Genomic DNA, 22,705 nt, shown 5'->3' on the forward strand with positions numbered 1-22,705 from the left:
GGAATTTATAGAAATACCATTGAGGGAGGGTTTTAAAACATACTGTGTCAGTCTTTGACAGATAAAAGAGGTAAAAAATATGAGTCTAGATAACTCAAATAATATTATTAAAGCTAGTGCCAAATACTTCTGTCTTGAAGCCTGAACTCTTCCTTAAGAGACTCACCTTTTCCCTAATATGCACAAAATTGATGATATGTTAACTTGCAAAGCAGACCTCTTCACAAAATGGCTCAGCCTACATCTTCTGATGAAAATGTGATAGAACTAGAAATCCATGCCACAGACATAATATAGAAGATCATTGTGTGAACAAGATGGAACAGAAATCAGATGGGAGCCTTAAAATGATGAGCTCTTGAGATTGTTTCTGTGGGAGGGGTTGACCAGGCATGCCCAGTAGGGTGGACAGGTGATGTGGACAGCCAGGTGGTGGTTGGAGGTCATGGGTGTGTCATGCATCAAGCTCTCCACGTATGATTCTTTTCTCAGGTGTACTCTTGAAGCCGTATGTTGCTGACAGAGGTATGCAGACAGGATATTGTTCAAAAGACAAAATATTGAAGCCCATGGCCAAAAGTGCTTGGAGGGGCTTTCCATATTGGCAGGGCTAGGAAGAAACGTAACATCACAGCAATGCACTGGTGGGCCAGAAGAAAGGAAAGAGTTCAGGGATCAAAGGGTTTGATGTGTATTTAAAAAATGGTGTAAAGGGAAAAGAGGATTAAAAGGATAAAAGGTTATTGGGGAGTTCAGAGGAAGAACCTTTCCAGGTGAGACTCCAAGTGGCTGAACTGGAATGGTGAGGAAGCCATAATGTACAAAGAAGGGAGGAATTTATCACAGTTGGCTTCAGATCCTCTATCATTCTCTGACTACCTCCTCCAGGTTCATTTATATGAAAATCACTTTGGAGAGATACTCTTTTAGCCTTGAAATTGATCTTAATAGTTATGTAATTTGATCTAAATTCTCTCAAAGGGGAAAGGAAATCAACATTTGTTGAGTCTCTGCCATGTGCTTTTCACTATACTTCAACACCATTATCCTCTGTAATTAGAGGAACCATGTAATTTATTGTCCGAACTAGACTCTGTTGAGAGTAAAAGAACAACAGATAGAGACTGAGGTTGTTCTGGGTAAACTGGCATGGATGGCAGTCCTATAATTATCAGGCATCCTTTTGAGTTGTGTGTGACTTTATCAGCATTTCAGAGACAGGGAAACTCAGACTCAGAGAAGTCTTTTTTTATTTATTATTTTGGCTGCATTGGGTATTTGTTGCATGCACAGGCTTCTCATTGCGGTAGCCTCTTTTGTTTCAGAGCACTGACTCTAAGGCAGGCTTCAGTAATTGCATGCAGGCTCAGGAGCTGCACTACATAGGCATGGTACATGTTGCTCCGTGGCATGTGGAATCTTCCCGGGATTGAACCTGTGTCCCTTGCATTGGAAGATGGATTCTTTACCAGTGGACCACCAGGGAAGTCCAGTTAGTGAGAGTCAAAGGCAGAGGCAGGATTCAGACCCAGGTGTGTGTGACTCTGAAGTCTAACTGTTGCTAACTTAGTTCCTGGCTCACCTGCATTAGCTCCCCATCATCATTTCACTTGCCTTGGCTTGACATGCTCCCTTCCAGACAGACACTGTGACGGTCCCAGCTGGAAGTCTGTCTCAACACAGATGATTCGATGTGTGATGACTGTGCCGATGCCAGCAGTGACAGGAAGCCAGCTGTTCTCAGAGCCTTTGGCCATGATGCACTTGAGATGCCTTAGATCTGAGTGTGGGCTACCCAGAGACCCCAGGTTTGCTTACTTTGTAATCAGAGTCCATCAGATGAGGCCGGGGTGGCCAGTTAAGATGATGGAACGGGATGCTGATGGATCCAGGGCTCACAAAAGCTATAGCATCAGAGAAGCTTGGGATTAGAAGAAGCAATGAGTGAATGCTGCTGCTGCTTGGCCGCTTCAGTTATATCTGACTCTTTGCAACCCCATGACTGTAGCCCGCCAGGCTCCTCTGGCTGCCATGCCCTCCTCCAGGGGATTTTCCTGACCCAGGAATTGCACCCGAGTCTCCTGTATAGCGGGCAGAATCTTTATCACTGAGCCGCTGAGGAAGCCCATGATAAGTGAATAGGACTCAGAAAGATGCTTGTCTAGGAGTAGACAGCTGAAGAAGCTTCAGCTTAAAGAAGTGTGGCAGGGCAGTGGGGAGGGACTTGGGGTTAACCAAAGGCCCAGTAAACTGTCATCCATCAGGTGACTGAAAGAGAAGGTGGGTGCAGAGCAGGAGAGCGAAAATAGGTGGATGGTTCTGAAAGTTTTCACCTGATCAATCTCTTTGCTTCAGTCTTGCTTTGGTCCTGGGGTGTGTGCCAGGGGCATCCAGCTGGTCAGTAAGGCCATCCTGGGTCTGTTCGCCTAGGGCTCAGCCATTCAGACCAGGATCTTTGCAGATTCAGTTGCTCTGTAAAGTCTCTGGGGAACAGGATAGGGGTCTTTGAAGGCCAGAACAATGGATTCTTGGTGGCTGTAAATGGACCACAACTGAATTGATTTTTTAATTAAGTTTTAATAACATAGTTAATACAAGAATGCATTCTCTTTGTAATAATTTCAGAAAATGAAAATTAAGGCTAAAGTTTCTTTTGCCCACGAACCAGGTTCTTTTACCTCTTCCACAGATATAGCCCTTTCTTCAAGCCAATTTTGGATTTATCCTTCTAGACTCTTTTCTTTTTTTTTCATTTATTTTTATTAGTTGGAGGCTAATTACTTTACATCATTGCAGTGGTTTTTGTTATACATTGAAATGAATTAGCCATGGATTTACATGTATTCCCCATCCTGGTCCCCCCTCCCACCTCCCCCTCCACCCGATCCCTCTGGGTCTTCCCAGTGCACCAGGCCCGAGCACTTGTCTCATGCACCCAACCTGGGCTGGTGATCTGTTTCACCCTAGATAATATACATGTTTCGATGCTGTTCTCTTGAAACATCCCACCCTCGCCTTCTCCCAGAGTCCACAAGTCTGTTCTATACATCTGAGTCTCTTTTTCTGTTTTGCATATAGGGTTATGTGACCTTATGGGAAATTTATTATACTTGTCTCAAAGATTTCGAAAGCCTTGTTTGTTTAAACACAATCTCAAAATTATAGAAAAGTTGTAAGAACAGCACAAGGATTTCTGTATACTCTTTACCTGATTTACCATTTGTTCATGTTTTGTTTCATTTGGTTCATCATTCTCTCTATTAAATATTTTAATATGCATATATATTTTTTGTGAGCCATCTGAGAATAAGTTGGAATCATGGTCCCCATTTTCCCCTAAATAATTTAGTGTATATTTCCTAAGAACATGGACATTCTCTTGCATATGTACAGTTATCCAACTCTGGAAACCTAATATTGACCCAATGCTATCATTTAATCCATAGTCTCAGTCCAGATTTCATCAGCTGAACCACTGCTATTGATCTTCAGTTGAACCGCTGACTTTTTTTTTTAAACAAAGAAGTATTACATTGTAATAGTCAATCTGCATCTTGCTGGTTTGTTTAACATGTTAGTACATGTAGATAGCCCAGTGTTATAGACCCATACACAATATTTCACAGTGTGAACATACTCTAGGTTATTTACCCCTTCCCCTGTTGATGGGCATTCATGTTATTTCCTATTTTTTTAAAATTGAAATATAGTTGCTTTAGAATGTTGTGTTGGTTTCTACTGTAGAGCGAAGTGAACCAACTACACATGTATATATATCCCCTTTTTTTGGATTTCCTTTCTATTTAGGTCACCATAGAGCATTAAGCAGAGTTCCCTGTGCTGTAAAGTAGGTTCTCATTAGTAATCTACACACAGTAGTGTATATATGTCAAGCCCAGTCTCCCAGTTCATCCCACCCCTCTTCCCCCCTTTGGTGTCCATACATTTGCTCTCTACGTCTTGTCTCTCCTTCTGCCTTGCAAACAGGTTCATCTGTACCATTTTCTTAGATTCCATGTAGATAAAATGAGTTCATTGACTTTTCTCTTTCTGACTTACTTCACTCTGTGTAATAGTCTGTAGGTACATCCACATCTCTGCAAATGGCCCAGTTTTGTTCTTTTTTATGACTGAGTAATATTTTGTTGTATATATGTACCACATCTTCTTTATCCATTCATTGGTTGATGGACATTTAGGTGTCTTCCATGACCTGGCTATTTTAAATAGTACTGCAGTGAACACTGGGGTGCATGTGTTTTTTTTTTTTTTTAAGTTTGTTTTTTTCCAGGGTATATGCCCAGTAGTGGGATTTCTGGGTCATATGATAATTCTATTTTTAATTTTTTAAGGAACCTTCAAACTGTTCTCCTCAGTGGCTGTATCAATTTGCATTTCCTGCTTTTTATCTCTGCAAACATCCTCAAACATGACTGAATGCTAGTGGGGATTGCTTTGGATGACTGTTCTAAGGACATTTATAGTGAGGACAAATAAAGACTCATGATGTTGAAGAAAGTACCTTCAAAAGGAGACGTTCTTAATACAGAGAAGCTCCTGGTTCACATAGTATATTATGATGACTTTAAAGTAACACTGTTATTCAGACTTCCCAATAGTTGTTAAAAAAAAAAGATTAGGAAAGTTCTTGGTGAAGAGCAATCCTTAGGAAGATAGTTAACAGTAATGCTATCTTTTGGATTCAGCACTGTGTTAGGTAATTGCACCAGAACGCAGAGGCCTTGTCTGCTCTGAAGGCCCTTTGATGGAAACAGCCAGATCTTACCCCCCAACCAGCTTCACTCCCAAGGCAAGCAATGTTCTCTTGATTGGGACACTTTTCTCCTGTGCACTTAGCAAACTTCCACCAGGGGGGACAGTTGCTATTTCTGCTTTGTGTGAAGCATTTTGTACCATCTGGGCTGGCTGAATTTCAACAGAGATAGTAAAGAAACATTTATCAAGAAAAATCAAAGTCAGTCTCGCCAAGTGTGGTCTAGAGAGATTTGCTTTCTCGATACATATACAGCTCTCTTGCTGCTGGGAAACATGACTCTACTTTGAAAAGCTTCAGGAGGGACAGGCCTTTGGATCTTAGCCTGCAGCTACTTTCAACTGCTCATGATACAGTGACTTTAGTAGCCAGAGCACTTGGGGATGTGAATACCGACAGTCCCAGAATCAGTTCCACTGTGTTCCTATTCAGAGAAATTTTTGGCCCCTTTGGGAGAGGATAGACCCAAAAGGAACAGAAGTAGAAGGAAGGGTCTATAAGAGTTGGGGGAAAGATGGAATCATGCCTCAGTTAGGATTGGAAATTTCATGGGAAGTAGATGGCCAGGGAGAGGTCATTCTTAAACCATTAGTTATGAGATTGGCTCAAGAATACTTGTCCTACAAAGAGCACTCTGAAGGAGCTGTGAGGTTGCATACTTACAAGAGAAGAATGTTCTGGTGGTTGTCGTGTGCTGTCAATTTATAAGACAGGGGAGGGAGTGTGTGGTCTTTGAAGAAAGACAAGCTGTTTTCACTTGCATATGTGCTGCCAATCAACCAGACAGACACGTTTCTGGCACTTCAGAGCCTCTCAAATCATGTTTTTATGCAGCTCACTAGGGTGATAGATGTGTCATTCCAATATCCAAGCCTGGAAACTGGCACATGCTGTTTTCCTTGGAAGGCTCAGTGAATGAAAGTAACAGTTGGAGATTGTATGTAGTCCATGGGGAAAGTGTATGGGCATATTAAGAAATTATATCATCTAGGGAAGTTTTACCTAGTGTGTGCTCTATGGACCAGCAGTATCAGCATCACTTGGGAACTTGTTAGAGAAACATGAGCAGGTGTCACTCCAGACTTAATGAATCAGAATCTTATCTGTGGGAGTGGGTCATAGGAATGTGCGTCTCACTGGTCATCTGGATGACCCTTGTCCACACTAAGGGTTGAGAAGCATTCTTTTGGAAGGGTTCAAATGGAAAAGTCAGATGCTTTATTCTCAAGAAAAAATTTGGAAATGATTAAGTCTTCATAATAAAAATAAACCAATGTAGTAAAAGAGGGCACTGAATATTAATTGTAATAACAATGAAATAGCAATAATATGAAAGTGAAAGCAATAATATAGCTAGCATTTATTGACTATTCCCTTGGAGCCAGTTTCTGTGCTAACAATGTATATTCTTTATCTAATTGCACCCTTTTAACAACCAAACAAGGTATATTCTTTCCATTTCACTGATCAAGAATTTGAGGTTCAAAAATGTGAAATAACTGCTAGGCAAGATGCAGACCCTGGATTCTTACAGCCCTGTATCCACTATACTATATGACCTGGCTACTGTGTCCTTAGAAATCAACTCTACTTTGAATTTGTTGTTGTTGTTCAGTTGCCAGGTCATGTTCAACTCTTTGTGATCCCAAAATTCCTTTGAATAACTTGGTTTTATTCTGCTAGGTACTGGGGACAGGGGGTCAACATAAGATATTGAAGACAAAATCAACATGTTATTATGTTGGCACCCCTGTCCCCAGTACTTAGCAGAATGCCAAACACATTAGGGACCTGCTTATTGAACTTAACTGAATCAAAGAGAAAAAATTCTTACTTTTGGTACAAAAATGAGATACAACTTGCAAGATGACATGGAGTAGAAATTCAGCCTGTGGATAAGTAGAAGAAGGGGCCACGTGCTAGAGTACAGAATGGTGTCAGTGAAGAATAAGTTATAGCTTGCCTCCTGGGGTCCCTGTCACTCCTCTGACAGTCCACTCAGCCCTTTCTTCATTCCCTTTATTCAGTCTCAATCCTTCACTAGCTATATGATCTTAGGCAGGTCAGCCCCCCACTCCATCCCAGGCAGTGGTTAGTTGTCAGATAAAATGAAAGGAAAGAGGGGCAAGGGAGTTGAGAGTAAATTTGGGGAGTGAATATAATGCCCCCAAAACTTTAAGCTGGGGGTGAATGGAATAAAGACAAGAGGGAATGAGGAGAAAGAGAAAATGTATTGGGCTCAATAGATTGATTGGTGATGAAAGATTTGTAGCAGTGGGGTACTAGAGTTAATGAACTGGAAAATGGGAAGTGGCATAGATTGTGGGATACATAAAGTTGAGTTTAAGAAAGTAGTGTAACTTCTGGATGATGAGCACCAGGAAGGGGGTGACTGTGATGAGGTGGAAGCCGAGGTTTCAGGGAGTGAAGGGGATGCTTTATTCTTTACTTTTATGTTAACTTGTTGCACTTATGAAACACTTAGAGCAAATATTGAATGATGCCGGTGGTAATGGGTATCTTGTCATATTCCTGACTTCAGTGAGATTGCATTTACCATTAACTTTGGTGCTATTATTTCAGATGTCCTTTGTTCTGTGGAGATTTCCTGTTATTTCTAGCTAATTGCAATGATCCTATGGTTTTCCCCTTTGACCTATAATTGTGATGAATATTTTAATAGTAGATTTCTGAGGTTGAGCCATCTTTGCATTCTGGGTAGGAGTCACTGTTTATTAGCCTTTTAGCAGATAGTTTGATTCAGTCTGCTAATATCAATATATTACTTTGGGTTTTCCTATCATAAGTGAGATGGTTGGCACAGTATCCTCAAGATCTAGACAGTTCTCATTTTCTTATCTCCTTCCCTTGGCCATCTATGTTACTGGTGTTTGAACTGACTCCTAATTAACTTCTTCCCATTTCTCCAGACTGATGTCTTATGCTTCCTCATCCTTCCTATTCTCAGTTGCATCTTCTTCCTTTGCCTGCTAAACCTCCTTTACCCAGGGTGTTCTTGGTTTCAGGTGAAGCCTAACTGTAATGCTGCTATTTTTCCAGCCCTTTCTCCTTTGGCTGTCTAGGTGCTAGCTAATGGGTGCTGCCTGGATAATAGGTGCATTTTGGTTTAGAGGGCAGTTCTTTCTCTTTTATTAATAGCTTTTACTTTTTTATTAATTACCTTTCATTGGAGTGTAGTTGCTTTATAATATTGTATTAGCTTCTACTGCATAGCAAAATGAATCAGCTATACATATACATATATCCCCTCCCTCTTGGATTTCCCTCTTATTTAGGTCACCATGGTGCATTAAGTAGAGTTCCCTGTGCTGTACTGTATGTTCACATCAGTTGTCTATTTTTCTTTTTGAATTCAGATAACATGCACCATTAACCATTTTTAAGTGTGTAGTTTAGTGGCATTTACTACATTAACAATTTTGGGCAACCATCATTTCTATCTAGTTCCAAGGAATTTTGTCACCTGTAAAGGAAACCCTATAACCATTAGGTAGTAACTCCCCATCCCACCTACCACCAGCTCCTGGCAGCTGCTAGTCTGCTGTCTCTTTGGATTTACCTGTTCTGGATGTTTCATATAAATGAAATCATAGAATATGTAAATTTTAATGTCAAAGTATACACATGTTCATAGCAGCACCTTTTAAAATAGTCAAAAGTTGATGAATGGATAAACAAAATTTGATATATTCATGCAAGCAGATATTCAGTTCAATTCAGTCACTCAGTCACGTCCAACTCTTTGTGACCCCATGAACTGCAGCACGCCAGGCCTCCCTGTCCATCACCAACTGCCGGAGTCCACCCAAACCCATGTCCATTGAGTCAGTGATGCCATCCAACCATCTCATCCTCTGTCATCCCCTTCTTCTCCTGCCCTCAATCTTTCCCAGCATCAGGGTCTTTTCAAATGAGTCAGCTCTTGGTATCAGGTGGCCAAAGTATTGGAGTTTCAGCTTCAACATCAGTTCTTCCAAAGAATGCCCAGAACCGATCTCCTTTAGGATGGACTGGTTGGATCTCCTTGCAGTCCAAGGGACTCTCAAGAGTCTTCTCCAACACCACAGTTCAAAAGCATCAATTCTTCAGCACTCAGCTTTCTTTATGGTTATTAATGCTAAAACTGGTTTGTTTGTTTTCTTTCTGTTTTTAGTAAGAGATGCTAAAAACCTTGTACCTATGGATCCTAATGGCTTGTCAGATCCTTACGTGAAACTGAAACTGATTCCTGATCCCAAGAGTGAGAGCAAGCAGAAGACCAAGACCATCAAGTGCTCCCTCAACCCGAGTGGAATGAGACATTTAGATTGTAAGTTAAAATTATTGCATCCCAGCCTGGGTGGCAAGGTTGGGTTGTGGGTCACCTGAGGTTGGGAAGGTCCTCTACCAGCCTGTCTTTCCTTCCATCCTTCCCTGCCTCCTTCTCTCCCTCCCTTTCTCCCTTCCTCTCTTCCTTTTTTCCTTCTTTCCTTCCTCTCCACCTGCAGTTTTGCATTGCAAGCCAAGTAAAAATTGGAACTTTTTTTCATATACAGTATTGAGAATGTCTCTGATGTGGGGGAGTGGAAAATACTGTGATGTGTTGCTAGGTGAAGCCAAATTGTGGGAGTTGCTCTGGGTCTCAGCAAACATAGAATGCAACCCATAAGGTGTGGGGATGACCTGCTTAGGGCTGTGTGTGTGGATGATGCTGGGCCAGCTGCCAGCCACCTGCCAGGAGCTCTCTGCTAGCTGCCATGCAGGGTCTTCCTTGGCTAGTGCTCCAAGAACATGGCATCACTTTTTGGTGCATCTGAGCTAACAATTATGAGATACATCAGCCGATAGTTACTGAGCATGTGCTGTGTATAGCAAGCACTGTAGTAAGTGATCTGGCTTCACTGGTCACTGCATCCCCAGTTTACCAATGCGGCTTAAAGAGGTTAAAGAACAGGCCAGTGTCCCACAGCAAGAATAGGGTAGGATGGGATTCAGTGACAGTCCATCTCCAGGGAAAAGTGAAGGTGTTAGTCGCTCAGTTGTGTCCAACTCTTTGCAACCTCCATGGACTATATCCCGCTAGGTTCCTCTGTCCATGGAACTCCCCAGGTAAGAATACTGGAGTGGGTAGCCATTCCCTTCTCCAGGGGATCTTCCTGACCCAGGGATAGAACCCAGGTCTCCTGCACTGCAGGTAGATTCTTTACTTTCTGAGCCACCAGAGAAGCCCGCCAACTTCAGGGACCATGGGCCAAAAGCATGACTTCTTGCGGTGCCCCATTTCCTCCTTCCCCTCTCGGAGCAAGACTGGGGGCTCATCTCAGGCTCCATCAAGGACATGCCCTAGAACAATTTCCCCCAGACTGGCCCCAGCGAGGCTCTTTCCTTCATACATTTCCTCAACCTCATCATCAACCTGCATGTGTGGAAACACTCACATGATGACATGACTGGCATTCATAGTTCTTAGAGTGACTGTGTCAGTAGGATTTCCTAAACATCGTGGATCCTGGACATAAGGCAGTGCAAGTGGTTAGAACTGCTTGGTCAGAGCTGGCCTGGGTCCTCTTCCTATTTAACCACAGGCTGTAAAACAGAAAAGCTCTGCCTCCCTGGGGAGCTTGCCAGGGATGAAAACTGAATCTGTTTCTTGGAACAGCTTGTAATCTTTAAACATTCCTACCTTTGGGCTTTGTCCTCTTGTACATTTCATCTGCTTGAGAAATCACTGTAATCACTGACATTTTTTTCCTTCTTGCAGCCAGCTGAAAGAGTCGGACAAAGACAGGAGACTGTCTGTAGAGATTTGGGATTGGGACCTGACCAGCAGGAATGACTTCATGGGATCTTTGTCGTTTGGGATTTCTGAACTACAGAAAGCTGGTGTTGATGGCTGGTAAGGAAACTTTCACTTTGAGAGCAACAGTATAGCTTGATCCATCGAAACATGAGATCAAGAATGGTTCCCTTTTTCTCCTAAATGTTTCTCCTTTTCGTCCTAAAGATTAAAGCAGAATCACAAGTGAAAGCTGGTAGATTGGCTCTGCTACGTAGATAACATTTAATTTAGTCCTCATGCAAAAATTCCATGGACGGAGAAGCCTGGTAGACTACAGTCCATGGGGTCACAAAGAGTCGGACACGACTGAGCGACTTCACTTTCCTAAACTTTTCCATGCAAAAAATAAAATAAATAAGAAGAAGAAGAAAGAAGAATTAGTTGTCAGTATTTTCAAACTCAGGAAATTTCCCATAAAAGTTTAGGCCTACAGGGTAACAAATAAGGACAGTTGAGTAGTTAATACCTACTTTTGACAGGATGTGGTGATGCTGGTGGTCTAGTCGGCTAAGTCGTGTAACCCCATGGCCTGTAGCCCACCAGGCTCCTCTGTCTATGAGATGTTTCAGGCAAGAACACTGGAGTGGGTGGCCATTTCCTATTCCACAGGATATTCTTGGCCCAGAGATTGAACCCAGGTCTCCTACATGGCAGTCAGATTCTTTACTAATGGAGCAAGCAGGGAAGCCCATTTGCTGTGGTCCTTAATAGTCCCTATTGTTTTACATCTGTCCCACTTTACACACCTGTATGACTTGAGAGGCCCGTGGGCACTAAAATGGCTCTCACACTTTACTTTAAAGGTATGTTTAATTCACTGTTAGATTTTGACTCCTTAAGAAGATGCCTCTTCATCGGGACTGCTTACCAAGCCTGACTCCCACAGTGCTAGGGGCTTACTGTCACGCATGCTAAGTTGCTTCAGCTGTATCCAGCTCTTTGTGACCTTGTGGACCTCCCACCAGGTTCCTCTGTCCATGGGGATTCTCCAGGCAAGAATACTGGAGTGGGTTGTCATGCCCTCCTCCAGGGGATCTTCCTGACCCGGGGATCGAACCCGCATGTGTGGTATCTCCTGCATTGTCGGGTGGGTTCTTTACCTCCAGCGCCACCTGGGAAGCCCTGGTTACTTTCACTGTCAGCTGCAGTATCTCCCTTGTTCTGGCATGTTTGCTTCTAACAACAACAAAATCTTTACCCAGTATTCCCAGCGAAGAGGCTGGATAGGTCCTCTTTGGTGACTGTTTCTTTCCCAGTTATCTGAGCAGAGGAGTCAGAAGAGATGGTCCACCTTGGCACTAGAACTATGGGAGACGTAGTAATTTGGCAGGAGTGGGGAGGGTGCTCCTGTCTCTTTAAGAGAAATTGTCTCGTTTCTGAATGGTCCTTGCTCTGGACTTTTTCAGTTATAAGTGAAAGACAGTCAGAATCAAACTGGTTTAGCAAGAAAGAGAATGGATCATCGGGACCTCACAAGGGACCTCATGTCCTTCCATTGTCCACCTTACAACTTCCTTGTCTCTCCTCCACGTTTATCATAGGCTTTTATTCAGATATTTGTTTGTGCTCACTCCATCCTAGTCTTTAGAAATACATCAAGTATAAGACAGACATGCCCTCATGAAACTTAGCTTCTGGAAAAGGATGAAAAACCTTGAAGAAGAAATTACACAAATAACTAATCAGCGATAACATGGTGAGAGACGTGAAAGAATGCAGAAGCTGAGACCATAAAAAAAGCGTGCTGATAAGTTCACTTGTACTCTTTTGGGGGAACTTATCTACAAAACAGAAACAGAGTTACAGAAGCAGCAAATAAACTTATGGTTACTGGGGGTGGGGAGGATAGAAGGAATAAATTGGGAGACTGGGATGGATATAGACACACTACTGTGTATAAAATGGGGCTTCCCAGGTGACTCACTGGTAAAGAATCTGCCTGCCAGTGCTGGAGACATGGATTTGATATCTGGGTCAGGAAGATACCTGGAGAAGAAAATGGCAACTCACTCCAGTATTCTTGTATGGAAAATCCAGTATTCTTGCCTGGAAGATCCCATGGACAGAGGAGCCTAGTTGGCTACAGTCCATGGGGTCACAATCAGACATGAAAGAGTAGGCATGCACATTCTACATATAAAATAGACAACTATTAATAATAAGAACCTACTGTATAGCACAAGGAAGTCTACTCAGGGTTCTGTAATGACCTATATGGAAAAAGAATCTAAAAAAGAGTGGATATAGGTATATGTATAATTAATTCACCTTGTTGTTCAGCAGAAACTAATACATTATAAATTAACTATATGCCAATAAAAATTTTTTAAAATTTTAAACAGAAGTGTGCTAAAGCCCAATCACAAAAGTTAAAAGACATAATTCTCATAAAAAAAGATAATGACATTTGTTAAAGTTTTCCTTAGCTCATGAGTGAGGAAGCTGGGAAGATGAATGCCTGATTCCATAGGTTTGAGGAATTTTTGTCAGGCTTCCATGGTGGCTCAGATGGTAAAGAATGGGTTTGATCTCTGGACCAGGAAAATCCCCTGGAAAAGGGAATGGCTACCCAGTATTCTTGCCTGGAGAATTCCACGGGCAGAGGAGCCTGGTGGGCTGTAGTCCATGGGATCACAAAGAGTTGGACACCAATGAGCAACTAACACTTTCACTTACACTTTCAGACAAAGCAACGCTGAAATAACTTGGCTAAGTTAGATGTAAAACTGGCTGTTGTTAAACAAGGCAGTAAAATCACAATTTTGGAGGTTATCGTATCTACCAGACTGAAGAACAAAATCTCACCTCGGATTTCTAAAAGTTGACATCTGTCTTTGCAGACTTGGGAGACCATCTGTATCTTACTGGATTGTGAATAATAAATAATAGAACCAAGAGGAAGGAGATAACTAATTAGAAAATGCTCAGGCATGACATTAAAAGGTCACACCATCATCCTTTTGCCTTTTCCCCAAGTTCTGGATAATTTTTCTTGACATCCAGATGATTTGACTTTGCAGGCTCTCAGCGTTGCTACTCAGATTGCTTGTTCCTTCCTCTTTAAATCAAGTGTAAAGAGGTTAAACAGAAAGAATGCATGATCCCTGAGGGTATAAATGAGACAGGAGAGAACATAATAATAATAATTATGATAACAATAGCTGCCTCTTATTGACTCTTTCTAGTGCCAGGCTCTGGGCTGATCTCTTCCCAGGTGTCCTGAAATCATGCATTGATACAGCGTTAGTCAGCTGTGCGGAAAAAATATAGCTGCTTTATTTTCTATAATGGACCTAGACTTTCTTATGCAGTTTTGTGACCTCTTGGCGGCCGAGGAGAAGGGAACCTTCACTGCACATAGTGGCTCCTGGGCTTCATTGCCGCAGAGTGATCAACCCTGCCTGGTCCCTGAACCAGCGCCCAGAGAGGCAGGACAGCTCTCCCCTCAACCCCCCAGCTGTGGGGGCATCCTTCTGGCTTGTGCTGGAGTCCCAGGTTCTCGGCTATTGCCTCTGATTGTGAGGTCCCTTCGCAGTGCCTGTCCTGTTCGTCACACCCCTGGGCTGCTGCCAGGCCCCACCCTGCTCAGCGCTTCCATGGCCTCTCACTTCTGAGTCTCCCGAGTGCAGATCCAGGAGCTCCATCTCGGAGCCCTGTCTTTCCCCCTGCAGCTGCTGCTGCTGTGGCCCTCGTGGAGGTCTCTGCCCAGGGCTCTGGAGGCCGGGGCCCCAAGCCCTCTGCTTTCACCCCGTGCCCCCCATCTCCTTCCTGTGGTTCTCCAGGCCCCTAAGGGCAGGGCTGTCTCCCACAAGGGCCACATCCTTCTTCCTGGGCCAGCGCCTGCCCTGTCTCCCCCCTTGAAGCAAATGGCAGAGTGCAGAGAAGACAGAATGGCTTGCTGATAAGGGATGGGCCACCGGGAGTAAGTCCAATATGACTGCATTTACACTTCCATCAGCCTTTGCTTCTCCCAGCATTTCTGGGTGGAACATTGTTCCCTGGATCAAAGTAGTTGATCAGAGGGTGCAGCGCACACAGCTCATGAATGACAGTGCTGGAGATCAGGTCTGGGTCTCTGTGATGCCAGCATCTAAGCACCTACACAACCCATTCTACCCCCTGGTATGTTGGGGGCCTAGAAGGCAGACTGGAAGCTTCGCTCTTCTGACCGGTGAGACACCTTGTGACCTCAGACTCCACCGCCTGTACCACAGGCTGCTTAGCAGGTCTGATTCCATTCATCAGGAGTAATTACAGCAACCGCCTCCATCTATCTCTTGGGATAGTTTCGAAGTTGATGAAATAATAGTAGGAAGGGAACTTCTGCAAAAATAAAAGCCCTCTTCAGATGCTGTAGATAAAAGTGCTCTTCAGATTGAGGGCCAAGACATCCATGATGCTGTCTTACCTTGAAATATACCAGATGCTAGAAATTTGGGCTCTTGACCCAAGAATTTTTTTTTTAAACAGATATATTTTTTAAAATATTTATTCATCTGGCTGCATTGGGTCTTAGTTGCATCATGCGGGATCTTTCACTGTGGCGTACGGACTCTCCAGTTGGGGTGCAGGGGCTTTGTTGCTCCACGGCGTGTGGGATCTTAGTTCCCCGACCGGGGATTGAACCCACACCCCCTTCATTGCACGGTGGATTCTAAACCACCAGACCACCGGGGAAGTCCTGACCCAGAAATTCTGTTAACCCTGTGTGATCTAGGGTGTGTCCCATTTCCTCTGTGAGGCTCAATGTGCCCCTCTGGAAGGGGCCGAGTGCTCCCTGCTCTTCTGTGGTTCTCATTTAAGGCCGCCTGGCAGAAACAGCAAGGAAGGCATCCAGATGTGACGCACCAGTCCCGGGCCCCCATCTGCTGCTCTGATGCCAGTTCTGTGTCTGTTGTCAAACCCCCTCCTTTGTTTCTAATTTTGTGTCTTTATACCATGTTCTTTCTTTCCCCTTGTTTTTTCAGAAGTTTATCTGTTTCACTGTTGTTGTTTTTTTTCTTTCTTCAAAGAGTCTGGGATTTGTATATCAGTTCTGTGTTTCGGTTTTCTTCTTTCCCGTAGGTTTGTTTTGTGGTTGTCTTTGAATTTCAGTTGAATATTTGGCTAATTTATTTTTTTCTCTCTTAACTTACTCTGCTCTTTAAAAATAACAAGCAAGCATTGGCGGGAACAGAAATTTCTGTTTTGATACATTGCATTTGAGCTTTTGTGGCTTACTCGAAGTCTGCAGTTGTATTTTTAATTTCCCTTCTAACATGCTTTTCCTTAGTCATGTTTTATAGCCTCTAGTCTTAACTTTTTATTTACCTTTTTATTACTAATGTTCAGTGACAGTTTTCGTGCTTTATAGCCAGAGAATATGGCCTGTGCATTTTTCATGTTTTCCTTGCCAATCTTTTTTCTTCAGTTTAGCTTAGTGTATGGTCAATGTTGCTAATTGTTCTGTGTACATTTCAATAGAAAGATTATATTTACTATTTGTAATCTTGGGCAACATCTTTTTAATAGCCTCACATAGTCCATTCTTATGGCTATGCCTCAATTTACATAATAATATTATTATAAGATGTGCAATGTTTACCTATATAAATAATCCTACAGTAAACATACTTATAGTGAAATCTTTGCTTTAAATATCTCAGTCGCTAAACTGTGTCCGACTCTTGACCCCATGGACTGTCTATGGGATTTTCCAGGCAAGAATACTGGAATGGGTTGCCATTTCCTTCTCCCGATGCAAGGATCAAACCTGTGTCTCCTGAATTAGCAGGTAGATTCTTTACCACTGAACCACCTGGGAAGCCCTTGCCTTAATTATTTCCTAATGAATTCTTAAGCCTGGAATCAATAGCTTTGAGGATATATGCATTATTAAAGTATTTACCATATTGTTCTATCATTTTTTTCAATCAATTTACAATCTCACTAGTGCTGTGTTGAGATTTTCGTTTCACCCACGCTTGTCAACATCTGGTATTATAAATTTGAAAGATGATGCAGAAGCTATACATGTTTTGTTACTAATTATATATACATATTTAGATAATATACATGCATAATGTTATGTATATTTTATATATACTCTTATAATATAAATATTTATTATTTACATACATTTGTTACTAATTATGTTGAATGCTTTCATTTATATATTGCCTTTTTTTTGTTTTCATAAATGACTATGTACTGTGTTTTGCCTATCATTTTCTTACTAATTTAGAAGTTTTTATATAAGAGGGATAATACTGTCTTTGCTGAAATATAGGTTGTAATATTCCCTTCTTTTATGTTGTATGTTAATTTTGGTGATATGCATTTTTTTTCTTAGTGGTATATAAAACATTCCATTCAAATCTAATTAGCATAATAAATATCAATCCAACTGCCAGGAAAAGTTCTCAAGTTTGTCCTCTAATGCCCTAATTGTTTACTGGATTATCCATCCTAGTGTTCACTGTCTCCAGTGGATTTTTAAAGCTTAGTAATTATATATTTTTTTTTTTCTGAAAGTGGTTTTTCCTAAGTTCAAATTGTTCCTGCTTCATAGATGCATTCACCTCTTGGAACTCACGGAAAATATGAGTTAGGTATTTTTTGGAACTTTGTTTCTTTTGACACTGGTTCTATTTCTTGGAAATTGGATTCCTCATTGTTTCTCTTTATGTGAGTGAGTTTCTTCCATAGGAAGGGTGCCCTCCATTGGAAGGGTGAGCATAGAAGTGTGAGTGTGTGGTGTGAGTTAGTCGCTCAGTCGTGTCCGACACTCTGGACCCCATGGACTGTAACCCTCCAGGCTTCTCTGTCCATGGCATTTTCCAGGCAAGAACTCTGGAGTGGGTTGCCATGCTCCTCTCCAGGGGATCTTCCTGACCCAGGGATTGAACCTAGTTCTCTGGCATCTCGGGCAGATTCTTTACCATCTGAGCTACCAGGGAAGCCCAAGGAACCTGAGTGTCCAGTTCTAATCTATCATATCCAGATGAAGGGACAAAGAAACTGTTCTTTGCCAGGTCTGGGGTCCTGGTCCTGTAGATACTGGGGGGAGGGCCATGGCCTGAGACAGCTGCCCTGCTGCCTGATGGTGGGCCGTCTCCTGCCTGCTGGCTTTGTGCGTCTCAAAGCTGGAAGGGATCCCTGTTCCTCTTTTCTGATGGGTTCACTGTCCACATCCAGAGGCCGTGGTGACAGTGTCCTGGCCACAGCCAGTGTGAGGGGTGGGGGCGCCTGCTCTGACCAGTACCCCAGGTGCTGGTGTGTCCTGCGCCTCCTGAATAGGGATCGAGATTGGTCACCCTCATCCTATCTCTGGTGGTCCGATCCAGGGTTGCCCGCGGGGTCCTGTGAGGTTCCCATTGACTGATCACAGCTGGTCAATCCCCTTTAATGTATATCTTCTAAAATACTTTCTACCCCAAATGGGTTAGGTAGTGCACGGTTGAGGTGTTGGCCATATAGAACCGTAACTGGACAAAGCTATCCTTCTCAGTTCTTGAGTTGACTGCAGAGAAAGTCTCAGAGGGCCCTGATGTAGCCTAAATGCACTTTAACCCTTGCTGTTTGCTGAGCCCCCATTTTAACAAAGTAGGGGGGGCTGGCGTTAGTCTCAGAGCCTTTGGTAAGCAATACCATTTAATTTTTTTTTCACTTTTTATTAGAGTATCGTTGCTTTACAATGTTATGCCATTTTCAGCTATACAGCAAAGTGAATCAGCCATATGTATGAGTAACTTTGATTTGCATATGTTTAATTTTTCACAGATACGTATTTTCTGCTTAACCAATGACATTCATTTTCTTTACAAGGAAGAGATATAGAGTGTCCTTTTAAAGTGAATGTATTATTTTAAAAAGAGACAATTAAATGAAAACATTAAGTTGATAATAACATCCAGATTTAGCAAAATCCACAAAGGTGGATGAAGTTTGCCAAAGACTGTTCCATGCTCTCTTACTGGTACTTTAATTTGTGGAACTTCCTGGAAGTTCCTGCTTTGTGGATAGCACCCTTCTTGATTTCCAGCAAAGATACAGATGTTCTCTTATTTTTATATTTCTTTGGTAATTTCAGTGGAAGTTTGGAAGATGAGCATTGACTATTAAGTGTGGAGGCATCTGGGCTCAAACTGGCATCTTGGCTTTGAGTCACCTATCTGTCTATTTTTAGAAGCTGCTGAGGAAGATTTGTGAATGGAGAAAAACATTGTGATGAAAACTGTAAATTCTGCTTAGGAAGTCTTTGGGAGTGAGGAATTTGGGGTTCTTTTTTCACCCAATGACTTAATTGTCTTTGGAACGTCCCTCTTCCTTCCTCACGCTCATCTCAGTCTGACTAGATGAAAATATCTTTGTGGTCTAGAAACAAATTGAAACCATTTTGTTTATTATAATAATATGAATATCACTAACAATGATGATGATGCCTTTTATTAAACACTTGCTAAATGCCAGATTTTATTTTCTTGGGCTCCAAAATCAGTGCAGATGGTAACTGCAGCCATGAAATTAAAAGACACTTGCTCCTTGGAAGAAAAGCTATGACCAACCTAGACAGCATATTGAAAAGCAGAGACATTACTTTGCCAACAAAGGTCTGTATAGTCAAAGCTATGGTTTTTCCAGCAGTCACATATGGATGCAAAAGTTGGACCATGAAGAAGGCTGAGCGCCGAAGAATTGATGCTTTTGAACTGTGGTGTTGGAGAAGACTCTTGAGAGTCCCTTGGACTGCAGGGAGATCCAACCAGTCCATCCTAAAGGAAATCAGTCCTGAATATTCACTGAAAGGACTGATGCTGAAGCTGAAGCTCCAGTACTTTGACTACCTGATGTGAAGAGCCGACTTTGATGCCAGTAAAGATTGAGGGCAGAAGGAGAAGGGGACGACAGAGAACAAGATGGTTGGATGGCATCACCAACTCAATGGACATGAGTTTGAGCAAGCTCCAGGAAATGATGAAGGGCAGAGAAGCCTTCCGTGCTACAGTCCATGGAGTCACAAGGAGATGGACACGACTGAGCAACAACGAAATGCCAGCCACCAGGCTTATCATCTTATTATTATACATCATGTGTCAACTTCACCATAATCCTATGGAAAAGGCTTTTATTCCTGTTTATAGATGAGAAGAATCAAGGCTCGAGGGATCTTCCTAGCTTATTCAATCACCCTAAGAGGCAAGGGAAGAGATGAAATTTGGACCTAGGCATGGTTTGACTCCAGGACTTGGGTACTTTCTCAGTAGCTTGACTACCAGACACTTTGGGAAGGTGTCTGTATAGAGAAACAGCATCACTGAGTGAAGTCCATAGTCTTCCAAGCGCTGCCGAGCGCTGAGTGGCAAGGTGGCAGTGTGTTGCAGTGAAAGGGGGTAGAAATGCTGGGACAGCGTGGTACAGTGGGAGAGCCTTGGCCTTCTTTCAGAATCAGAAAGCGCTTTGCTGTTGTTCAGTCACTAAGTCGTGTCCGACTCTTTGCGACCCTGTGAACTGCAGCATGCCAGGCTTCTCTGTCCTTCACTATCTCCTGGAGTTTGCTCAAACTCATGTCCACTGAGTCGGTAATGCTATCTAGCCATTTCAACTTCTCTTCTTGCCCTCAATCTTTCCCAGCATCAGGGTCTTTCCCAATGAGTGGGCTCTTCACATCAGACAGCTGAAGTATTAGAGCTTCAACATCAGTCCTTCCAATGAATATACAGTGTTGATTTCCTTTAGGATTGATTGGTCCCTTGCTGTCCAAGGGACTCTCAGGAGTCTTCTCCAGCACCACAGTTCAAAAGCATCAGTTCTTCGACATTTCAGCGTTCTTTATGGTTCAACTCTTAACATCCATTAATGGGCCAAAAAAAAAAAAAAATGGATAGAAACACTGAGTGTTATAACCAAGAAAATCCTGTGTGTCTATGTGTGTGTAGAGAGGCTGATGAAGAACTTTTCATTCTATAAACATATTTTTCATGATATCTTTCTGATGGTTATAAAAATATAAATGAGGGAAGAGATAGGGAATGTGGGATTGACATGTAAATACTGTTATATTTAAAATGGATAATCAACAGAGTCCTACTGTATATAGCACAGGGAACTTTGCTCAATGTTATGTGGCAGCCTGGATGGGAGGGGAGTTTGAGGGAGAATGAATACATGTATGTGTGTGTGTGTGTGTGTGTGTGTATATATATATTTATATGGCTGAGTCCCTTTTCCGCCTACCTGAAACTATTACAACATTGTTAATCAGCTATACTCCAATATAAAACAAAAAGTTAAAAAGAAAAGAAAACCTCTTCCTGGAAAACCAACATGGAATTTGAGTTTTTTGCATATGAGCCACCTGTTCTCCTTGTGTGGCCCTGCAATAAACCTTTCTCTGCTCCAAACAAAAGTTTCTCTGCTCCTATATATATGTGTGTGTGTGTGTGTGTGTGTGTGTGTGTGTGTGTATACACATACACAAAGTATATCTAGCTACACACACAGAGAGAGATACATCCCCAAACAAAAACCGATCAACACATGTTTTTAAAGCAGTTTTCTGTAGACCCCTCCCTTATCCACGTCATCAGAATATTAAGTAGCGTCATGGAGTTTGTCTTTCCTTTGCTCCCTCTAGGTTTAAGTTACTGAGTCAGGAAGAAGGAGAGTACTTCAACGTGCCCGTGCCCCCGGAAGGCAGTGAGGGCAACGAGGAGCTGCGACAGAAATTTGAGGTGAGATGGCTTTCTTTCAGCATCAGTGGGACCCAGCTGAGTCTGCCTCTGTGCTGTTTTTCTTGTTCATGGTGTGATTGCTACCAAGGCCTTCCACGATTCTGGGGCTTTGAAATGTGGTTCCACCTCCCAGAAAACTACTTATCCTTGACGATCTCAATTAAGTGTTCCCTGCCTTGTGACATCATTCTGCCTTCCTGTCTTCAGTCAGATTTAGACCGTTCCTTAAAAGTGTTCATTCACTGCCTGGGTCATTCGGATGGTGGCTTGGACAAGAATGTCAGTAACGATGAATGAAAACAGTGGATAGGGTAGTGATTAGATTTTGGAAGCTGAGTCAAGTAGGCTTGCTGAGGTCTGGAGTCTGGATTTGGATCTGTTGTCGGTGGGATGGTACTGTGGAATTGACTGTGCTGGTAACTCCCTGAAATACCTATAGTTGCATCTTCCCAAGATTAGGAGCCCTTGGCTCTGACCTTGGGCAGCAGTGCTGGCCTGTTCCTACCCCAGGCAGACCCCTTCTCCCCTGTGGGGCCACATAAACTCCATTTTCCAGGAGTTTGGGGCATATATGGGACGCGAAGGTGTGTAGGACATATCCCAGTTTTACAAAGAAAACACTTTGGGGAAATAGGTTTGAGTTCTTTCATTATGTGTGTATTGAGTGATTTTAAAGTAGTTTCATAAGGGAAAACACATTATTTTGTTCACAGGAACTTAATATACGAAGTCTGATGGGAAATCACCAATTCTAGATAAGCAGTGATGGCCTACTAACTCTGAAAAAAATGTATGAAGTATCTAAAATGAAATAGGTTACTGTCATTGTTATTCATCAAGTAATCACACAAGTAAATAGAGGCTGAATGTGACCAGGTAAAGTTCTGCGACAGAGAGGTCCTTGGTGTTTTGAGAAGATGTAAGAGGGAAATACAACGTTGTCTTAGAGGACAGGGAAGGAACCATTGAGGAAACACGGGAGGTTAACCGAGTAAAGAGGGGAAAAAAGCCTTTCATTCCAAGAGGAGCAGGTGTAAAGGCCCTGTGGTGGGCAATCTATTGCAACTATGGAATGCTCAAAGACGGCCCATGTGGCTGGAGCAGAGAGAGCAAAGTGTGAGTTCAAAGTGTGGCTGGGAGGTGGTGGGGGTCAGAGTAGAAGGACTGTGCTGGCTTTGGCAAGGGTTTGGGCATTTATTCCAAGAACCCTCTTAGAGTCCCCTCAGCTAGATAGAAATAGTACTTGGATCCCGACCCTTGTCTTGAGCCTGCACCCTCCATAAAACCTGCTGATGGTTCTGACCCAGTGGGACTTCCTATCATGGAAGCAAGTGGAGTAAACATGTTGGCCTTGGGCTCCTCAGTCATTCTCCAGAGAAC

At 42.6% G+C, this 22,705-nt stretch overlaps 1 protein-coding gene across 1 annotated transcript in view; it reads left to right on the top strand.

The window, feature by feature from the left end:
- The window catches only part of PRKCB (protein kinase C beta), a 358,135-nt gene that overhangs the window by 237,342 nt on the left and 98,088 nt on the right, over positions 1–22,705 (top strand). Inside the window, 4 exon segments of the mRNA XM_070461044.1 lie at positions 8,949–9,080; positions 9,083–9,104; positions 10,536–10,670; positions 21,229–21,325. Coding sequence (XP_070317145.1) covers positions 8,949–9,080; positions 9,083–9,104; positions 10,536–10,670; positions 21,229–21,325 — 386 coding nt within the window.

This window comes from Odocoileus virginianus, chromosome 33 (assembly GCF_023699985.2).
Source record: "Odocoileus virginianus isolate 20LAN1187 ecotype Illinois chromosome 33, Ovbor_1.2, whole genome shotgun sequence".
Classification (NCBI taxonomy): domain Eukaryota; kingdom Metazoa; phylum Chordata; class Mammalia; order Artiodactyla; family Cervidae; genus Odocoileus; species Odocoileus virginianus.